The sequence below is a fragment of the Mercenaria mercenaria genome, chromosome 17, assembly GCF_021730395.1.
Source record: "Mercenaria mercenaria strain notata chromosome 17, MADL_Memer_1, whole genome shotgun sequence".
NCBI classification, from domain to species: domain Eukaryota; kingdom Metazoa; phylum Mollusca; class Bivalvia; order Venerida; family Veneridae; genus Mercenaria; species Mercenaria mercenaria.
In genome coordinates, this window is record NC_069377.1 from 67,324,786 (window position 1) to 67,343,836 (window position 19,051).

At 35.1% G+C, this 19,051-nt stretch overlaps 3 protein-coding genes across 4 annotated transcripts in view; all 3 read left to right on the forward strand.

Moving 5' to 3' along the window:
• Positions 1 to 3,411, forward strand: part of LOC123535771 (membrane-associated tyrosine- and threonine-specific cdc2-inhibitory kinase-like) — a 45,122-nt gene extending 41,711 nt beyond the window's left edge. For both annotated transcript variants that reach the window (XM_053528486.1, XM_053528487.1), the window contains exons 16-17: positions 509 to 545; positions 603 to 3,411. In XM_053528486.1, coding sequence (XP_053384461.1) covers positions 509 to 541 — 33 coding nt within the window. In that variant the 3' untranslated portion in view covers positions 542 to 545; positions 603 to 3,411. The remainder of the gene's footprint in view (positions 1 to 508; positions 546 to 602) is intronic.
• Positions 1 to 19,051, forward strand: part of LOC123536344 (uncharacterized) — a 377,622-nt gene that overhangs the window by 59,000 nt on the left and 299,571 nt on the right. The gene's annotated exons all lie outside the window — the stretch shown is intronic.
• Positions 10,316 to 17,675, forward strand: LOC123536611 (uncharacterized). Its single transcript, XM_045319935.2, has 4 exons — positions 10,316 to 10,570; positions 16,610 to 16,707; positions 16,986 to 17,102; positions 17,476 to 17,675. The coding sequence occupies exons 1-4, from the start codon at positions 10,501 to 10,503 to the stop codon at positions 17,629 to 17,631; spliced, it is 441 nt and encodes a 146-aa protein (XP_045175870.2). The 5' UTR covers positions 10,316 to 10,500; the 3' UTR covers positions 17,632 to 17,675.

The window sequence follows — 19,051 nt, forward strand, 5'->3', positions numbered from 1 at the left end:
TGCCTGCAGCAGCACCTCGGGTCTACCTCCACCAACAAAGCTGGAAAAGTTGCCATGTGACATGGGTTGTGTCATTTCGACAAAACCCAACAAAATTAATAAAATAAGTAATTGATTTGCATACATTTGGCTTATGGGAAGATGTAGAAACTATGTAGATGATGAAAATCTTGTTGAATTGTGGAATTCTATATTGTTGTTTGAATAATAAACTTCATTTGGTTAAGAGATGAGCATTATCCTTTATAAATGGGATAGACTATTCAAACTCAAAAGATTCAGTTGAATATAGTTAATTTTTCTGAAACGATAAAATCTTATGTGTAAAAACCATGTAACAGAGATGGTCTGTAATGTATTTACTTCATAATGAACATGTACAAATATAAATGTCTAATAGACGAACAGATATTTATAACACATGTATTTAATACTTATCTTGGTAAGTTGAAGCCAGTTTTAGAACTTAAGAGAAATTGCTCAATAATTAGTTCTGCTTTCATTTCAGATGTTCGATGCGGCCAGTGATGAGGAAGACTAAACTTTGTTGGTCCACATGTTATATATCAGGAGCAAATTTGTAAAACAGTTAAAAACTTTAATAATTTAGAATGGCACACAAGTTTGTTCAGTCTGTATTGTTAAGGTGTTTCTCCACAGATTAGATTACACACTATATGCCAGATTAGTTACTTGTTTTTGGAAAAAAGAAAACCATATGTGTTCATGTCAATTTATGCAATATATGTTCTGTTTTGAAATCGTTTAATGACGTGTAATACGTGTACATTTTGTCTTGTCAATCACTGGTTTGTTTACCATTATAAGGATGAAGGATACTCGCACCTTAATGTGTTCAATATTTTTCTATTGTAAGATGCCATATTACAGTTCCATTTTATAAATATGAAATTTCGTGTTCGTTTATATTTAATAATTTACATTCTTGTTTCATAATGCAGTAAAGTTGCAAAAGAAACAAACATTTTTTTATTAAATTTTCAACTTTTTGTTTTTTTGGAGGCTTGGCAGCATTAATTTCTATTATTTGGATGTAAAGTGTTTCACAAAATTTTGCTAGTAGTGGATAATGTAACAGTAAGGGTGTTTTATAGTTAACATTCTGAAATGAAAAAAAAAAAAACATGCACAGTTTCATTAAAACATGGATGTATTGATGTCAAATCAGCCTATTATTTGGCATTGTACAGCCGCTGAGAAAAGTGCTACCACATTTGATCTACTATTTTATAAATATAAAGATATTTCAGAATTGAAATGGTGTGACTCTCAATCATAGGGCAAGCAGAATAACTTTCTAGATGTCTACACACCGTTAAGGTATTTGGTTGGATGTGTTATATCTGTTGAAACATGTTTAGGCCTTGACATAACATCAGCCTGCAATATTTAATGCTATACATTTGCCATGAAATAGTGTTTCCCTATTTCGTCCACTTGTTTACATGAAAGATATATTACAGTCGAAATGAAATACAGCAGGAACATGTTTTAATATATATACTCGAGATCAGTTATACACTGGGTATAGTTATTCACATGGGGCTATGCCAGACATTCCACGTATAGCTACTTTGTACTGTTAGATATATTAAACCATGGTTCTGCTTCAAGTATTTTGTAAATGCTTTTACTTGCTTACATTGTTATAAAAAAAAGTACCAGTTGCTTGTTATATTATTGTAATGGATAAACTTATATAATTCTGTTTTGTTATTTTTGTGCAGTTTTGCTCAAATTACTGTGTTCATGATAATGTGCTGTTATTTTGTGTTACATGTATATATTTTTGTTAACAAAACAAGGTTTCCACAGAAGAATCACAGAAATTCAGGCCTTCTTGAGGCATTGTTGAAAGTTGTTAGCTTTTGTTCAATTTCTAAACACATTTAATTTATATTAAAAAAAGAATGCTAATGCCGCTCGTGAAAAGAAGGAGGATATGTCTGTCTCTTGAAAACAGTTATGACATTTATTTTTATAATTTTTATTTTAATGAGGCCAGTACATAGTTTTTAGAGCTTCTCAGATAAGTGTTCACTGCGACCTTCAAAACCTTGCACCAGAGTAACGACACAACTGACAGTATAAATTGCTGCAGAAGGTTCACTCTAAGTGAAAGTAACGACTGCTTCCTTTAAATCATGAACAGGCTCAATAGTAAACACCATATAGCTGTTTGTCAGTATTTCAGTTCTCCATTGGTTTCTATGAACATAACGTCTCCACTTTCAGCTAGTACTGTGAAGGCATCTGCAAGTCTTCCCATCATAAAATCAAGGCTGTGGTTACAAATTTTATAAAGATTTAACCATCTAGTGCAAGTGGAGAAACCTGTCCTTGATGTTCCTTGGTTTGTCCTCTTCCAGAATTGTTCAGATAGTTCCCATTTGTTTGCACGTAAGGACAGCTAGAACTAATAACAGAAAAATCTCCCAAACCAGTTGTCTGATTATAGTAATATTGAAATAATTTCACACAATTGTTTCTAGGGTGACCCGCTACAAAGAGTAGTGAGATCCTGCTGAAAACTTGGCTACAAATTGTGTTCTCCCTGTATGTTTCTATACGAAACTTGAACAAATTCTCGTCATAAACTACTTGCTAAGTTTTAAGGTAACAGGTAACTATTTCTCAAACAATCTTCGAGTGACCAGTCACCAATATTGTTCAAACTATTCCAGTTGGTCAAAAAATATTGCCACCAGAACTTTAGACACTACAGATACACATAACTTCAAGTTAATAGTCCTTTGATGACATTAAAAATCTCGAGGCTTTAAACTGCTGGCCAGATTTTGAAATCGTTTTACATGGACCATTCACTAAGAAAGTTCAAATTATTTTTATGCTTGAATATATATGGCTGCCAGAGCAGGGGAAAAAAGAAAATCTTCAAACATGTCACAGATGTCCTAAATTTAAAATAAATTTTCCATTAGTGACATTTATATTGTTCCAATTTGTCAAACCATCTCTTTCTAGACCACCGGTCCAGTTACGAAATAATTTTACAGAAATATTCTTATGTGAGCCTCAACTAAAATTGTTAAATGTTTTTACTTTTACATACCTTAGCAAGTTTGCTCAAGAATTTAGCAGCGACCAAAATGTGTTCATGGCTTCACACGAATCAGTATGTGTTATTGTGTGACTGTTACATGAAATGTTGTTTTACTTGGTTCTTATATATACACTCCTTACGATGTAGTAGAGGTTGAATCTCTGTATTGAAGATAATGCATGGAAGGCTTCCCATATATACTGATACAGGAAATGTTACGTATTGTTTTACAATAGCATTCAAGACATCTTTGTTACTGTGAATTATGTTAAAAATGTAATGAAATCTGTAATTGGAAATGCATCAAAAAAAATTTAGGTTAACAAGATTTGTTCTTTTTAGCTCATCTGATTTTTTGAAAAAAAATGATGAGTTATTGTCATCACTTGAGCGGTTGTCGGCGTCTGCGTCGGCGTTGCCTGGTTAAGTTTTATGTTTAGGTCAGCTTTTCTCCTAAACTATCAAAGCTATTGCTTTGAAACTTGGAATACTTGTTCACCATCATAAGCTGACCCTGTATAGCAAGAAACATAACTCCATCTTGCTTTTTGCAAGATTTATGGCCCCTTTTGTACTTAGAAAATATCCGATTTCTTGGTTAAGTTTTATGTTTAGGTCAGCTTTTCTCCTAAACTATCAAAGCTTTTGCTTTGAAACTTGGAATACTTGTTCACCATCATAAGCAGACCCTGTACATCAAGAAACATAACTCCATCTTGCTTTTTGCAAGAATTATTGCCCCTTTTGGACTTAGGAAATCAGTTTTCTTGGTTAAGTTTTATGTTTAGGTCAGCTTTTATCCTAAACTATCAAAGCTATTCCTTTAAAACTTGCAACACTTGTTCCCCATCATAAGCTGACCCTGTACAGCAAGAAACATAACTCCATCCTGCTTTTGCAAGATTTATGGCCCCTTTTGGACTTGGAAAATATCAGATTTCTTGGTTAAGTTTTATGTTTAGGTCAACTTTTTCTCTTAAACTATCAAAGCTATTGCTTTAAAACTTGCAACTCTTGTTCACCATCATAAGCTGACCCTGTACAGCAAGCAACATAACTCCATCCTGCTTTTTGCAATAATTATTGCCCCTTTTGGACTTAGAAAAATGGTTGAATATTATGTTTAAGTCAACTTTTCTCATAAACTATCAAAGCTATTGCTTTAAAACTTGCAACAGTTTTTCACCATCATAAGTGGACACTGTACATCAAGAAACATAACTCTATCCTGCTTTTTGCAAGAGCGATGGCCCTTTTTAGCTCATCTGATTTTTTGAAAAAAAATGATGAGTTATTGTCATCACTTGAGCGGTTGTCTGCGTCGGCGTTGCCTGGTTAAGTTTTATGTTTAGGTCAGCTTTTCTCCTAAACTATCAAAGCTATTGCTTTGAAACTTGGAATACTTGTTCACCATCATAAGCTGACCCAGTATAGCAAGAAACATAACTCCATCTTGCTTTTTGCAAGATTTATGGCCCCTTTTGTACTTAGAAAATATCAGATTTCTTGGTTAAGTTTTATGTTTAGGTCAACTTTTCTCCTAAACTATCAAAGCTATTGCTTTGAAACTTGGAATACTTGTTCACCATCATAAGCAGACCCTGTACATCAAGAAACATAACTCCATCTTGCTTTTTGCAAGATTTATTGCCCCTTTTGGACTTAGAAAATCAGTTTTCTTGGTTAAGTTTTATGTTTAGGTCAGCTTTTATCCTAAACTATCAAAGCTATTGCTTTAAAACTTGCAACACTTGTTCACCATCATAAGTTGACCCTGTATAGCAAGAAACATAACTCCGTCCTGCTTTTTGCAAGATTTATGGCCCCTTTTGGACTTAGAAAATATCAGATTTCTTGGTTAAGTTTTATGTTTAGGTCAACTTTTTCTCTTAAACTATCAAAGCTATTGCTTTGAAACTTGCAACACTTGTTCACCATCATAAGCTGACCCTGTACAGCAAGCAACATAACTCCATCCTGCTTTTTGCAATAATTATTGCCCCTTTTGGACTTAGAAAATCATTTTCTTGGTTGAGTATTATGTTTAAGTCAACTTTTCTCATAAACTATCAAAGCTATTGCTTTAAAACTTGCAACAGTTTTTCACCATCATAAGTGGACACTGTACATCAAGAAACATAACTCTATGAATGATGGCCCTTTTTAGACTTAGAAAATCATAGGTAGGACAATATTTCTATTACACAAAAAAAATCAGATGAGCGTCAGCACTCGCAAGGCGGTGCTCTTGTTAGACTTAGAAAATCATGGGTAGGACAATATTTCTATTATACAAAAAAAATCAGATGAGCGTCAGCACCCGCAAGGCGGTGCTCTTGTTTAAAGTGGAGTGTTGCATTCAATGTGGTCATGTTTCTCTAAGTTACCAAGTACTAGAGTTTTCCCTGGGTGCAAGAGAAATGGAGAAAGTCCCATTCATTTAACATTTTCTGAGGCTGGAAAAAGTGATCTTTACACACAGGATAATACAGAAACAGAAATGCATTTTTAGCTCATCTGATTTTTTGAAAAAAAATGATGAGTTATTGTCATCACTTGAGCGGTTGTCGGCGTCTGCGTCGGCGTTGCCTGGTTAAGTTTTATGTTTAGGTCAGCTTTTCTCCTAAACTATCAAAGCTATTACTTTGAAACTTGGAATACTTGTTCACCATCATAAGCTGACCCTGTATAGCAAGAAACATAACTCCATCTTGCTTTTTGCAAGATTTATGGCCCCTTTTGTACTTAGAAAATATCAGATTTCTTGGTTAAGTTTTATGTTTAGGTCAACTTTTCTCCTAAACTATCAAAGCTATTGCTTTGAGACTTGGAATACTTGTTCACCATCATAAGCAGACCCTGTACATCAAGAAACATAACTCCATCTTGCTTTTTGCAAGATTTATTGCCCCTTTTGGACTTAGAAAATCGGTTTTCTTGGTTAAGTTTTATGTTTAGGTCAGCTTTTATCCTAAACTATCAAAGCTATTGTTTTAAAACTTGCAACACTTGTTCACCATCATAAGTTGACCCTGTATAGCAAGAAACATAACTCCGTCCTGCTTTTTGCAAGATTTATGGCCCCTTTTGGACTTAGAAAATATCAGATTTCTTGGTTAAGTTTTATGTTTAGGTCAACTTTTTCTCTTAAACTATCAAAGCTATTGCTTTGAAACTTGCAACACTTGTTCACCATCATAAGCTGACCCTGTACAGCAAGCAACATAACTCCATCCTGCTTTTTGCAATAATTATTGCCCCTTTTGGACTTAGAAAATCATTTTCTTGGTTGAGTATTATGTTTAAGTCAACTTTTCTCATAAACTATCAAAGCTATTGCTTTAAAACTTGCAACAGTTTTTCACCATCACAAGTGGACACTGTACATCAAGAAACATAACTCTATCCTGCTTTTTGCAAGAATGATGGCCCTTTTTAGACTTAGAAAATCATGGGTAGGACAATATTTCTATTACACAAAAAAAATCAGATGAGTGTCAGCACCCGCAAGGCGGTGCTCTTGTTACTTGTTTTATTTTTCATCAGTAAACAAGAACTTGGAAACGATGTAATACAGGAAACATGTATCATCAGGCAAATGCAATGTTATATAAGGGAAAAAAATAAAGAAATGACAAATCAGTGTTATTATTATTGGAGTAAACATGAAATAGCACTTCTGTAGAAAGAAGCACAAGAAAAGGATTTGGAAGAAGGCTGAAAAATTGCTCCTTTTCTCTGTGAAAAAAAAATAGTTCTACTTTTCCATGTACACGATATTGTCTACCAGTTTCGCTTCATTATTGTGCATTAACTGCATACTGGTTGAAACGCTGAAAACAGGACAGCCTCCCTCGAGGTAATGCAGCCTTTCGTCACTACAAAAATAGTAAACATTAGTCCCCTACCGGTGTTCCACCATTGAGGATTATAAGAATGCTCTCCGTCTGCAAATCTGGATCCCGCAATTACTCAAAAAGAATTAGGTTCATAAACTCTGTATGTGAATAGAGGACAATATGTAAAATATGCACGTACATGACTTGTGCTTGTAGCTCAAAGGTCAAGTTCACCATTGAAGGTCAAGTAAAACCTGTTTACGCTCCGTGACTTTTGTATGCATTGAGGGATTTTTTTTATCACTACACAGAAATGTTCTCCATGATGGACAGTGTCGCACACATGACCTATGGATGTCGGTGAAGGTCAAGTAAAATTGCTCCTAACTTTAGCTCACCTGAACATGATCGCCCTGTGTCCGTCGTCGGTCGTCCGTCATCAACAATTTGACTGTTTACACTCTAGTATGCACAATTTTGGCCTAATCTTAATGAAACTTGGTCAGAATGTTACCCTCATAAAAATCTTGGACAAGTTCGATATTGGGTCCTCTGGGGTCAAAAACTAGGTCACCAGGTCAAATCAAATGAAAAGCTTGTTAACACCAGAGGTCACAATTTTGGCCCAATCTTAATGAAACTTGGTCAGAATGTTACCCTTAATAAAATCTTGGATGAGATCGATATTGGGTCATCTGGGGTCAGAAACTAGGTCACCGGGTCAAATCAAAGGAAAAGCTTGTTAACTCTCTAGCAGTCACAATTTTGACCCAATCTTAATGAAACTTGGTCAGAATGTTACCCTCAATAAAATCTTGGACGAGTTTGATATTGGGTCATCTGGGTTTAAAAACTAGGTCACCGGGTCAAATCAAAGGAAAAGCTTGTTAACAATCTAGAGGTCACAATTTTGGCCCAATCTTAATGAAACTTGGTCAGAATGTTACCCTCAATAAAATCTTGGATGAGTTTGATATTGGGTCATCTGGGGTCAAAAACTAGGTCACCAGGTCAAATCAAAGGAAAAGCTTGTTAACACTAGAGGCCATATTTATGACTATCTTCATAAAAATTGGTCAGAATTTTACTCATGATGATCTTAAAGTCCAGTTTGAATCTGGGTCAAAAACTAGGTCACCAGGTCAAATCAAATGAAAAGCTAGTTAACACTCTTAGAGGCCACACTTATGACCATATCTTAATGAAACTTGGTCAGAATGTTAATCTTGATGATCTATAGGTCGTGTTCAAATCTGGGTCAGGTGGGATCAAAAACTAGGTCACTGGGTCAAATCAAAGGAAAAGCTTGTTAACACTTAAGAGGCCACATTTATGACTGTATCTTCATGAAACTTAGTCAGAATGTTAATCTTGATGATCTTTAGGTCAAGTTCGAATCTGGGTCATGTGGGGTCAAAAACTAGGTCACCTGGTCAAATCAAAGGAAAAACTTGTTAACACTCTGGAGGCCATATTTATGACTGCATCTTCATGAAACTTAGTCAGAATGTTAATCTTGATGATCTTTAGGTCAAGTTCGAATCTGAGTCATATAAGGGTCAAAAACTAGGTCACCAGGTCAAATCAAAGGAAAAGTTAGTTAACACTTTAGAGGCCACATTTATGACCATATCTTAATGAAACTTTCTTGATGATCTTTAGGTCAATAGGTCAGGTGAGCGATACAGGGCCTTCATGGCCCTCTTATGTGCTGTGATGGAATGTCTTAGTACTGCACACAAGTGTTCCCCATGATGAGACAGTTTGTCAACAATTGATCTATGCTTGTCGGTTTAAGGTCAAGCTCACTGTTTAAGGTCGAGGAAAAGTTTGTTTTCATATCAGTCAATTCTAACTGCAATTAAATGGTTATTTGGCTATAACCATCAAAATTCAAAATTTTGGCCGATTGGGGTTTTCCTCCTCGTGGCTCGGCTGATAAACAACAAACACATTGGTAACCCATGGCTAAAGTAGTCACGTATTAGTGTTTCCCAGGAGGGGACTTATTCTAAGGGTTGCCTCCCTCCTCGTCTGTCCGTCCGTCATTCACTCCGTTTGTCAGTCGCACAAACTGGGATCCTGTGATAACTTTAGAAGTAAAACAATAGCTTTTCATGAAACTTGACATTTGGATAGACGGCAATATGGAGCATATGCAAGTCTTCTTATGTTTCTGCTATGGCAAAAACTCGTGCTGCCGCGACAAGAAATAAACCCCAAACTTTGACAAAAAGATGACAGAGTGGAATCCTGTGATAAGAAGTACAAGACACTTTTTTCATAATGTTTAATACATGGATAGATGGCAATATGTGAAATATGCACGTCCTTTTAATTTGTTACTATGACAGCAAATGTCGTTTTTTGCAATGGCTATCAAAAGTAGTTAAAAGTGCAAGAGATTGTTTCATGAAATATAGGACAAAATATGAAGCAATATATAGATTGCAGTGTTCCGCTGGTCTAGTGGTAAAACGCTTTGACTGTTGCTTTAGAGTGTGTCACACCTTACTAAGAGACCAGTGCTGGTCCTTCCAAGTACAGAGGACTTCGTGTGTATCGGTGCTACGAGTATATACACCGGACACCTTAAGATAGCCGGACTTGCCTTGTGTCTCAAATAATCTATTGTTAATTTTCAAAGTACAGGATGTTTATTATGAAATCTTACTTATCGATGGTAGTTTTTTCCCTGAAAATATGTACGGTCTGCTATCATGTGGTTCCTATATGGCAGCAATTATGACAAATCCCTTTCCGTTAGGATACTTTAATTTCTGAGCAATAGTCGTGTTTTATCTGCTTTCAATCTGTTGAATGCTTGCACTATCATGCTTCTTTTTCTATGAAGTCTTCTTTCAATACATTTAAACACTGTCGTCTTGTCAGGAGACTCGTCTGCCGTGTATGGAAACGTCCTGGTGCCAGCAGAGAGATTTAATTTTGTCTTACATACGATTTACTATCTGCTACGTAGGACTTAGTATCTCCTACGTAGGACTTACTATCTTCTACGTAGGAGATAGTAAATCCTACGTAAGACAAATTTAAATCTCTGCTGGCACCAGGACACTTCCAAAGCCGTGAATACCTGCCAGTAGAAGAGTTCCTGAGAAGGTGAAATTTGAAATTTAAGGGTGATATGAACGTCTGTCACAGAACTAACCTACTATAAGTATATCTTTGATTTTACGATTTGGGACAATGCGAAAAAGTTACGTGAAAAGAAACAGAAACATTCATTCAAAGTCCTTTATGCCATGTATTATTATTTCAGCTGGTTGGCCTTTTTATGAAACAACGGCAATTATTAGAACAAAGAAAAACAATATGAAACAATGTGGTATAAAATGAGAAATAAAAGCATTTAATAACATTCATGCCCTAGTGGATAGAGTTGGCAGCAACATATGTTTAAACATTGTATCATTATCTAAAATGTCAATATGTAAAATACTAGCTTGCTAGTTCTCCAGTTATGTGTAATTAACAATATGTTTTATTGTACTATGGATTGTGTTTCTGTATTGAGCGGAATATATTTACATTAGATGAATAAATGAAATATAAAATATGAGTGATACGGCACAGGAATTGCAGCCAGTTGAGAGGGAAGATGCGCCAAAGAAATACGTGGCTGTGGGTAAGCATGAAAATGTTCCCTACTTGTAGAGTGTTTTGTCTTTGCCTTAATTAACAAGGTTTATTCAGACAGCTGTTTTTCGAAGCAATGGTGCGAGCATTCATCAGTTTTCAAAATCAGTTAAACAAAAAACGTTTAAATAAAGTAATAATAATCAGAATGATAAACATTTTTACAATAAAAAGTTTGAGCAAACCATTTTGAGACTTAGCTCACCACAGAACGACTTACATTGTGCTCCATGGTGGGTAAACACACACAAAGTGCTTTCGGGTACAATTTTATTATTTTTGTGTTTTATAATGATATATTTATTACCTTGTATGTATAGTAAAGATATGCTGATGGATCTTGTTTGATTTATTGTATAACAAATATTTTTCTTCCTCCTCCTCCTCCTCATCATCATCATGATCATATATTCATACAAAATACGAAGAGTAACAAATAGCTTGGTGATATGGACCATCTGTCGCTGAAAGTTACACGATCGCTCACAAATGATCAGTAAGGTGGTACTTTTGCAAACATCAAACAATAATTTAAAAAAAATGAATCAAGCTATTTGATTATGATTAACCAGTTTATACGTGTGTGGGTGGAAATGCGATCTGTTTTGTTGATACGGAGATATCCATACCTTTTTATGACCTGGAGGTGTACGGCGTAAATAATATGTGTGCCTGCGATAGTAATGATAAGAGTAACAGTGACTTTGATACATGCTGACTCTGGGAGTAATTCAGTTTTGATTTTTAAGAATAGGAGTAACTGTTGAAGCAGGGAAATATTTTCAGTAAAAATATCCCAGAGCTGAATATGCTAGGAAAATGTAAGGGAAATAATATATCCCAAACAGTGGTTTGTCGTTGAATAAAACCATTGTCTCGAGTTCAGATGCGTAGGAATTAAATCTAGAGGGCGCAACCCAAATGATAATACGTGTCTGAAGGACAAACGATCATTTTGTTCAAGGGAAAAACACTGTTTGAGATATATTATTTCGGTTCTAACATGAAATCAAAGACTATTATCTATATCCCTGACGATGCCCCATCAAATGTTTGACTGTTGTGCCAGTGCACCGCTATCACGTAACAACAGCTACTGTGATGTACAAACATAACAATATTCAATAACACACAGTTCAGTCTGTCTTGTTTAACAGGGAAAAATCGTGTTTATAGAATTAAGCATAATGAATGTAAGAAGAAATGAAAAAACGAAACAATTGATGCAAACAAACTAAGTTCTAGTCTAAACCTGCCTTTATATGGCTATTTTTTCTCCTTTTTTTTTACTTTTTTTACTCTTCTGACGAGTGTGGATATCTTGATTTGACACAACATATCTTTTATTCAAATAAGAAAATCCCTCAAAAATGATAAACACAATTTTAATCGTCGAAAGTCATTTTATTACGCTTTAAGTTTTTTTTTTTTTGTTTTTTTTTTTGTGTGTGTTTTTGTTTGTTTTTTTTTACATTTTGTTTGTAAAACTTACAAAATAAGTAAGTGCACGTAAAATATAAGTACAGTATTAGATACTGATTATAAATATGACTGGGGAAAACGATATGGCTGGAAAACAGAGACGTCTTTGATAGTTAATGAATCTGCAAGTATTGGAAAGGAAAACTTTTGGATATTTCATACTTTAAGTACGTTTCCAAGAACATTATATTCTAACTTTTCTTAGAAATGTAAATTTCTGAGACTTGTATGCATCTTTGAAATGGGCGCTACAGAGGCTACCCTATTTCAGACTGGACAACCCACGTGGCTTCGGTATCATACCCACGGGGAAAATAATTCAATTTAGGTAACATTTTGCTTACACTATTTTATTAATTAACATATTTCAATAAGATAAAGAAAAAAGTTGAAGACAAGAAAATGACTGCTTTCCTCGGCGTTTGTCATAATATTATATTCTCAATAGTTTTTCTTTGCCCAAAATTCTTTAATGGACGTTGAATATACATTTGGTACGTAAAAGAAAACATTTGGGCTGATTATGTGAAAAAAGTATTGAGAATGTCTGGCAGACGTTTTAAGCCGAGGAAAGTTTTCGTTTTCCTGTCTTCGACGCTTTTTATATTATCAAACTCAGTCAGTTATGAAGGAACTTATAAGCAAAGTTGTTACCTGAATCGAGCATTTTTTCTGGTTTTTTTTTTACAATACCTGTGTCGGCCACCCTGATATTTGCCTATGAAAATTAAAAATCTGCAATGTAAATTGTAGCAGCAAGCATAGTCATGCGTGAGACGAGTTTAAATATATATCGCATGAGGTGCAACTGTTCAAATATCTAGAATTTTTATTTTCACCCACCTTCTCATATCTCAGTGTCTTATATAGATTTTATGCCAAACTTGGGTGGAAATGAATATGTTGAAAATTTTCACCAAAAGTGTGGGCGAGTAGCTTTAAGTGATAGACGTAATTTCCCAGGTTTAAGTTAATGAAAAAGCTAGAAATAATGAGAAAGAGGCATAGATCATATTAAAGTAAGACAGCGTAAGTTTAATCAATGAAACTACCGGATTATTGTCTTTTTTTCATGTTCATTTTTTCCATGAAACCTATTTCTGGTATAGTATACGTCTATCCCTATGGGGCGCCGTTTTACTATTTTCTAGGCATTTTTTGATATCAAGAAATGATTTCTTGATATCAAAAATTCGATTTCTTGATATCAAGAATTACTTTTTGATATCAAGAAATCGAATTTCTGATAACAAAAATTCGATTTTTTGATATCAAAAAATAGACAGCATTTCTTGATATCAAAAAATTAATTTCTTGATATCAAAAATCGATATTTTGATATCAGGAATTCATTCCTTGATATCAAGAAACGCTGTCTATTTTTTGATATCAGGAAATGAATTTTTGATATCAAAAAATCGATTTCTTGATACCAGGAATTCGATTTCTTGATATCAGAAAATCATTTCTTGATATCAAAAAATTAGTTATATTTTTTGATGTGCCGATCATCTCAGATTTTAAGTAAAATATTTCAGTTGTAACTCATTGATATTAAACCATACTCCATCGGTCAAATTTTTCTGAAACAGTAGTTTTTTGTGGCTACGGTAAATAAGTGTTAAAAAAGCAAGACTTGCCTCTGGGAGTAAAAAATGACTTCAAATCTGTTTGTTTATTTATTACTTTTGGGACTATACCCGGTGTACTTCCCCCGCAGTGGTTCTCGGTTATGAATATTTATTCGTCCTTATTTTCACAATCTAGCTTATAGATTTGTCCAAACCACTTGCTATTCCTTTTAAACTTCTTCGCAAAAAGATATATGTATATATATAAACTGTTCGATGTGCAAGTGAAGAATGGGTTAAATTATAGGATGCTACACTGTGCATAGTCATAATAAAAATAATTTCGTGTAATTTATAAATACTGATCTATGATAACCATGATAACCGCGGTCAATATTTGCTCACTTAATTTAAGGTTATTTGACACCAGCATATATATTTGGCCGAAGTTTCTACAATGTAATCCGGTATTAATGAATTATGGAAGATTCTGTTGGTATTTTTAAAATTAACATAAAAGAACTATTGCTTCCGAAATATTGACCGTGAGTCGGGAAAAGGGTGTGAAATAAACATTTGAAATGAAAAACAGTAGCCGCTCACCGCATGAAACAGGCTGCCATTTAAAGAAAGAAAAGTGTTGAAGGGAATTAAAAGTGACCGTTAATGACAGATGACCGTTTGCACAAGTTGGACCTTATAGCAGCTATATCAACACGGAACTTATTTTATATGCAATAATAAATAAACAAAAATACTAAAAGTAAACATGCGCGGAGAAATATTTAGAATGATATTTCATTGACAAGATACTGAAATAATATGGATTTAAGCAAAAGAGGTACTACTTTAAAGAATTTACATCTTTTTAGCTCACCTGTCACAAAGTGACAAGGTGAGCTTTTGTGATCGCGCGGTGTCCGTCGTCCGTCCGTCAGTCCGTGCGTGCGTCCGTAAACTTTTGCTTGTGACCACTCTAGAGGTCACATTTTTCATGGGATCTTTATGAAAATTGGTCAGAATGTTCATCTTGATGATATCTAGGTTAAGTTCGAAACTGGGTCACGTCCAATAAAAAACTAGGTCAGTAGGTCTAAAAATAGAAAAACCTTGTGACCTCTCTAGAGGCCATATATTTCACAAGATCTTCATGAAAATTGGTCAGAATGTTCACCTTGATGATATCTAGGTCAAGTTCGAAACTGGGTCACGTGCCATAAAAAACTAGGTCAGTAGGTCTAAAAATAGAAAAACTTTGTGACCTCTCTAGAGGCCATATATTTCACAAGATCTTCATGAAAATTGGTCAGAATGTTCACCTTAATGATATCTAGGTCAAGTTCGAAACTGGGTCACGTGCCATCAAAAACTAGGTCAGTAGGTCTAAAAATAGAAAAACCTTGTGACCTCTCTAGAGGCCATATATTTCATAAGATCTTCATGAAAATTGGTCAGAATGTTCACCTTGATGATATCTAGGTCAGGTTCGAAAGTGGGTCACATGCCGTCAAAAACTAGGTCAGTAGGTCAAATAATAGAAAAACCTTGTGACCTCTCTAAAGCCATATTTTTCATGGGATCTGTATGAAAGTTGGTCTGAAGGTTCATCTTGATGATATCTAGGTGAAGTTCGAAACTGGGTCACGTGCGGTCAAAAACTAGGTCGTTAGGTCTAAAAATAGAAAAACATTGTGACCTCTCTAGAGGCCATATATTTCACGAGATCTTCATGAAAATTAGTCAGAATGTTCACCTTGATGATATCTAGGTCAGGTTCGAAAATGGGTCACATGCCTTAAAAAACTAGGTCAGTAGGTCAAATAATAGAAAAACCTTGTGACCTCTCTAGAGGCCATATTTTTCATGGGATCTGTATGAAAGTTGGTCTGAATGTTCATCTTGATGATATCTAGGTCAAGTTCGAAAGTGGGTCACATGCCTTCGAAAACTAGGTCAGTAGGTCAAATAATAGAAAAACCTTGTGACCTCTCTTAAGGCCATATTTTTCATGGGATCTGTATGAAAATTGGTCTGAATGTTCATCTTGATGATATCTAGGTGAAGTTCGAAACAGGGTCATGTGTGTCAAAAACTAGGTCAGTAGGTCTAAAAATAGAAAAACCTTGTGACCTCTCTAGAGGCCATACTTGTGAATGGATCTCCATAAAAATTGGTCAGAATGTTCACCTTGATGATATCTAGGTCAAGTTTGAAACTGGGTCACGTGCCATAAAAAACTAGGTCAGTAGGTCAAATAATAAGAAAACCTTGTGACCTCTCTTGAGGCCATATTTTTCATGGGATCTGTATGAAAGTTGGTCTGAATGTTCGTCTTGATGATACCTGGGTCAAGTTCGAAACTGGGTCAACTGCGGTCAAAAACTAGGTCAGTAGGTCTAAAATTAATAAAATCTTTTGACCTCTCTAGAGGCCATATTTTTCAATGGATCTTCATGAAAATTGATCTGAATGTTCACCTTGATGATATCTAGGTCAGTTTCGAAACTGGATCACATGCGGTCAAAAACTAGGCCAGTAGGTATAAAAATAGAAAAACCTTGTGACCTCTCTAGAGGCCATATTTTTCATGAGATCTTCATGAAAATTAGTGAGAATGTTCAACTTGATGATATCTAGGTAAAGTTCAAAACAGGGTCACGTACTTTCGAAAACTAGGTCAATAGGTCAAATAATAGAAAAACCTTGTGACCTCTCTAGAGACCACATTTTTCAATGGATTTTCATGAAAATTGGCCAGAATTCAAAACTGGGTCACATGAGCTCAAAAACTAGATCACTATGTCAACAAAATGGGTCATGTGGGAAGAGGTGAGCGATTCAGAACCATCATGGTCCTCTTGTTGTTTATGATTTATGGCCGAAACTTCGATTTTTTCAAGAAAAAGAAAATGCTATTATAATTCTTTCAAAATTCACCTTCTATAAAAACTGTTGATCGACATGTTTCTTTCTAGTCTATCATCACGTGAGTTACCAGAATGAAGAGGGCGTGGTGTCCCCTGCAAACGATGGCGTGCTATCACCAAATAACGAGGAAGGGTCTTGCAAACTGGTACAGCAATTATTTTTAACTCCGGCATTTGCTCTTGCCAGACCTTGCATTTAATACTTTAATACTGTATTGATATTAAACACCCAAATTAAGCAATTACAATGCCTTTCGCAACATGTATTGTTGTTTTTTTATTATCGACGAATTTTCTCACGCAGTGTAATATGATACCTTTGAAAGAAAAAAAGTTATTTCCAGTTTAAAAGTCCATATTTAGGAGAACGCGTATGGTGATTTTGAAAAAGGCCTCTGATCTACTGTAACTGTTAATTTCACAGGTAAGCAGACGGCAAGAAAAGAAGCTGACGGACGTTCCGGACTACTTTATGCTGTCTTTGTTTTCAATCGTAATTTTCATTCCGATGGGTCTTGCAGCTTTTGCTAGCAGTCTTAAGGTAAGTTTTATCGTTAATTGTCACAAAGAATCACGTGCGAAGTCATCTTTTCAGTCTCGATTTCGCCGGAGTCATTCGGACTCGCTATCATACAGTATAAGGCACATCAAGGAGTTCGACATGGCTAGTTGCATCAACCTTCTTTTGAAACGAAAGAAAGTTAAATAACACAAATAGCTGCAACTGGTCCTTACAGACGATTGCCAGTCATGAGTTAGAAATGCATTTCACCCCGGGTGAAAATGAAATTGGCACGAAAGTTGACACGTATTTTTATGTATTACAAGAGTAACTACATGTAATTGTACAATTTAGTGCATGGATTTGCCAGTTTTTTATGCCGGCTTATGAATATATATATTTTTTTCTTCAGGTCAGGAAAGCCATCAAAATGAAGGATACTCCAAACGCTATTGACGCTTCTAGCTGGGCATTGCAGCACGCTCTAACAGCGATATTTGTAGGCCCACTCCTGGGCTGTCTGTTATGTCTTTTTATACTTTTACCTATGTATCAAATACACGCATAATGAAGGAAAAACATGTTGAGCTCTTTAATTAACATATAAACTAAGGAAACTACTTTTATATCAGCAAGCCTACAAACCGGTGCAGGTCTTATGTTTACCCAAAATAAATACCAATAGTCGAATACCAGAACCCATCAGAGGCACACACCGTAGAGAGTGCTATCTGTAAAACGGTTCCACCTTGAATATATCGTGTATCTTCCTTTCCGATAACAGATAACGCGGTAATTCTAAATTGCAAATTGAAAAAGTTTGCGGCATACGCGTTTAACAGATCATAAGGTAACAAAAAGAAAGCAAGTTTTTTTTTTAAGATATCTGGAAATTAATGCTATATTTCTAAAAAAAATGCTTAGAAACTTAATTACTGATGGAAACACATGAGTCTGAGAATTAGTTTTTACTAATTTTCACAATGAAAATCGAAAAGCGTTAACTGCCTTAATAGTACAGTATGTATATTCTAACGCGTAATACACACGAAATCCTATTCGGTATTGGTATCGACAGCGGAAAAGTGCTTAATGGCCGCGGCGGTATGCGTTCGATTCCCAACGCGTGCATCGTTATATATTTTTTTTTATTCTTGAATTTGGCATTTTTTAAAGAAAGTTTAGAAACAAAAAACTCATATTCTAATGTTAATAATATGACCAAACTGCAACTTTAAAGAAAAATCATTTTAGCCAAAATCTGGAGGTCAGTGCCTTAACATATAACAAGAGGGTCATCTGGATCGCTCACCTGAGTAATATGAGCTACATATTTAAAATGTCAAACTGATGCTAAAATATTAAGAAAGTAGGTTAGTAGGTCACATTCTCGGTCACTGAAAGTCAGTTTTAAGATTGGTGTGCAAAACTGTATATGTCATTCAAATTTCAAGGCTGTATCTTAAAAAAACAAACAAGAGGGTCATGATGACCCTGGATATCATGACCCTGGATCGCTCAACAGAGTAATATGAGCTGCATGTTTCAAATGTCAAACTGATGCTAAAATATTAAGAAAGTAGGTCAGTAGGTCACATTCACGGTCACTGAAAGTCAGTTTTAAGACTGGTGTGCAAAACTGCATATGTCATCCAAATTTCAAGGCTGTATCTGAAAAAAAACAAACAAGAGGGTCATGATGACCCTGGATCGCTCACCTGAGTAATATGAGCTGCATGTTTCAAATGTCAAACTGATGCTAAAATATTAAGAAAGTAGGTCAGTAGGTCACATTCACGGTCACTGAAAGTCAGTTTTAAGATTGGTGTGCAAAACTGCATATGTCATCCAAATTTCAAGGCTGTATCTTAAAAAACAAGAAAGAAGGTCAGTAGGTCAAGGTCACAGTCAAATGATCCCTACTTTGAGTCATCAGGTAATTATAATTACACAGTCTAGGAAATATGATCAGATAATTTTTGAAGTAT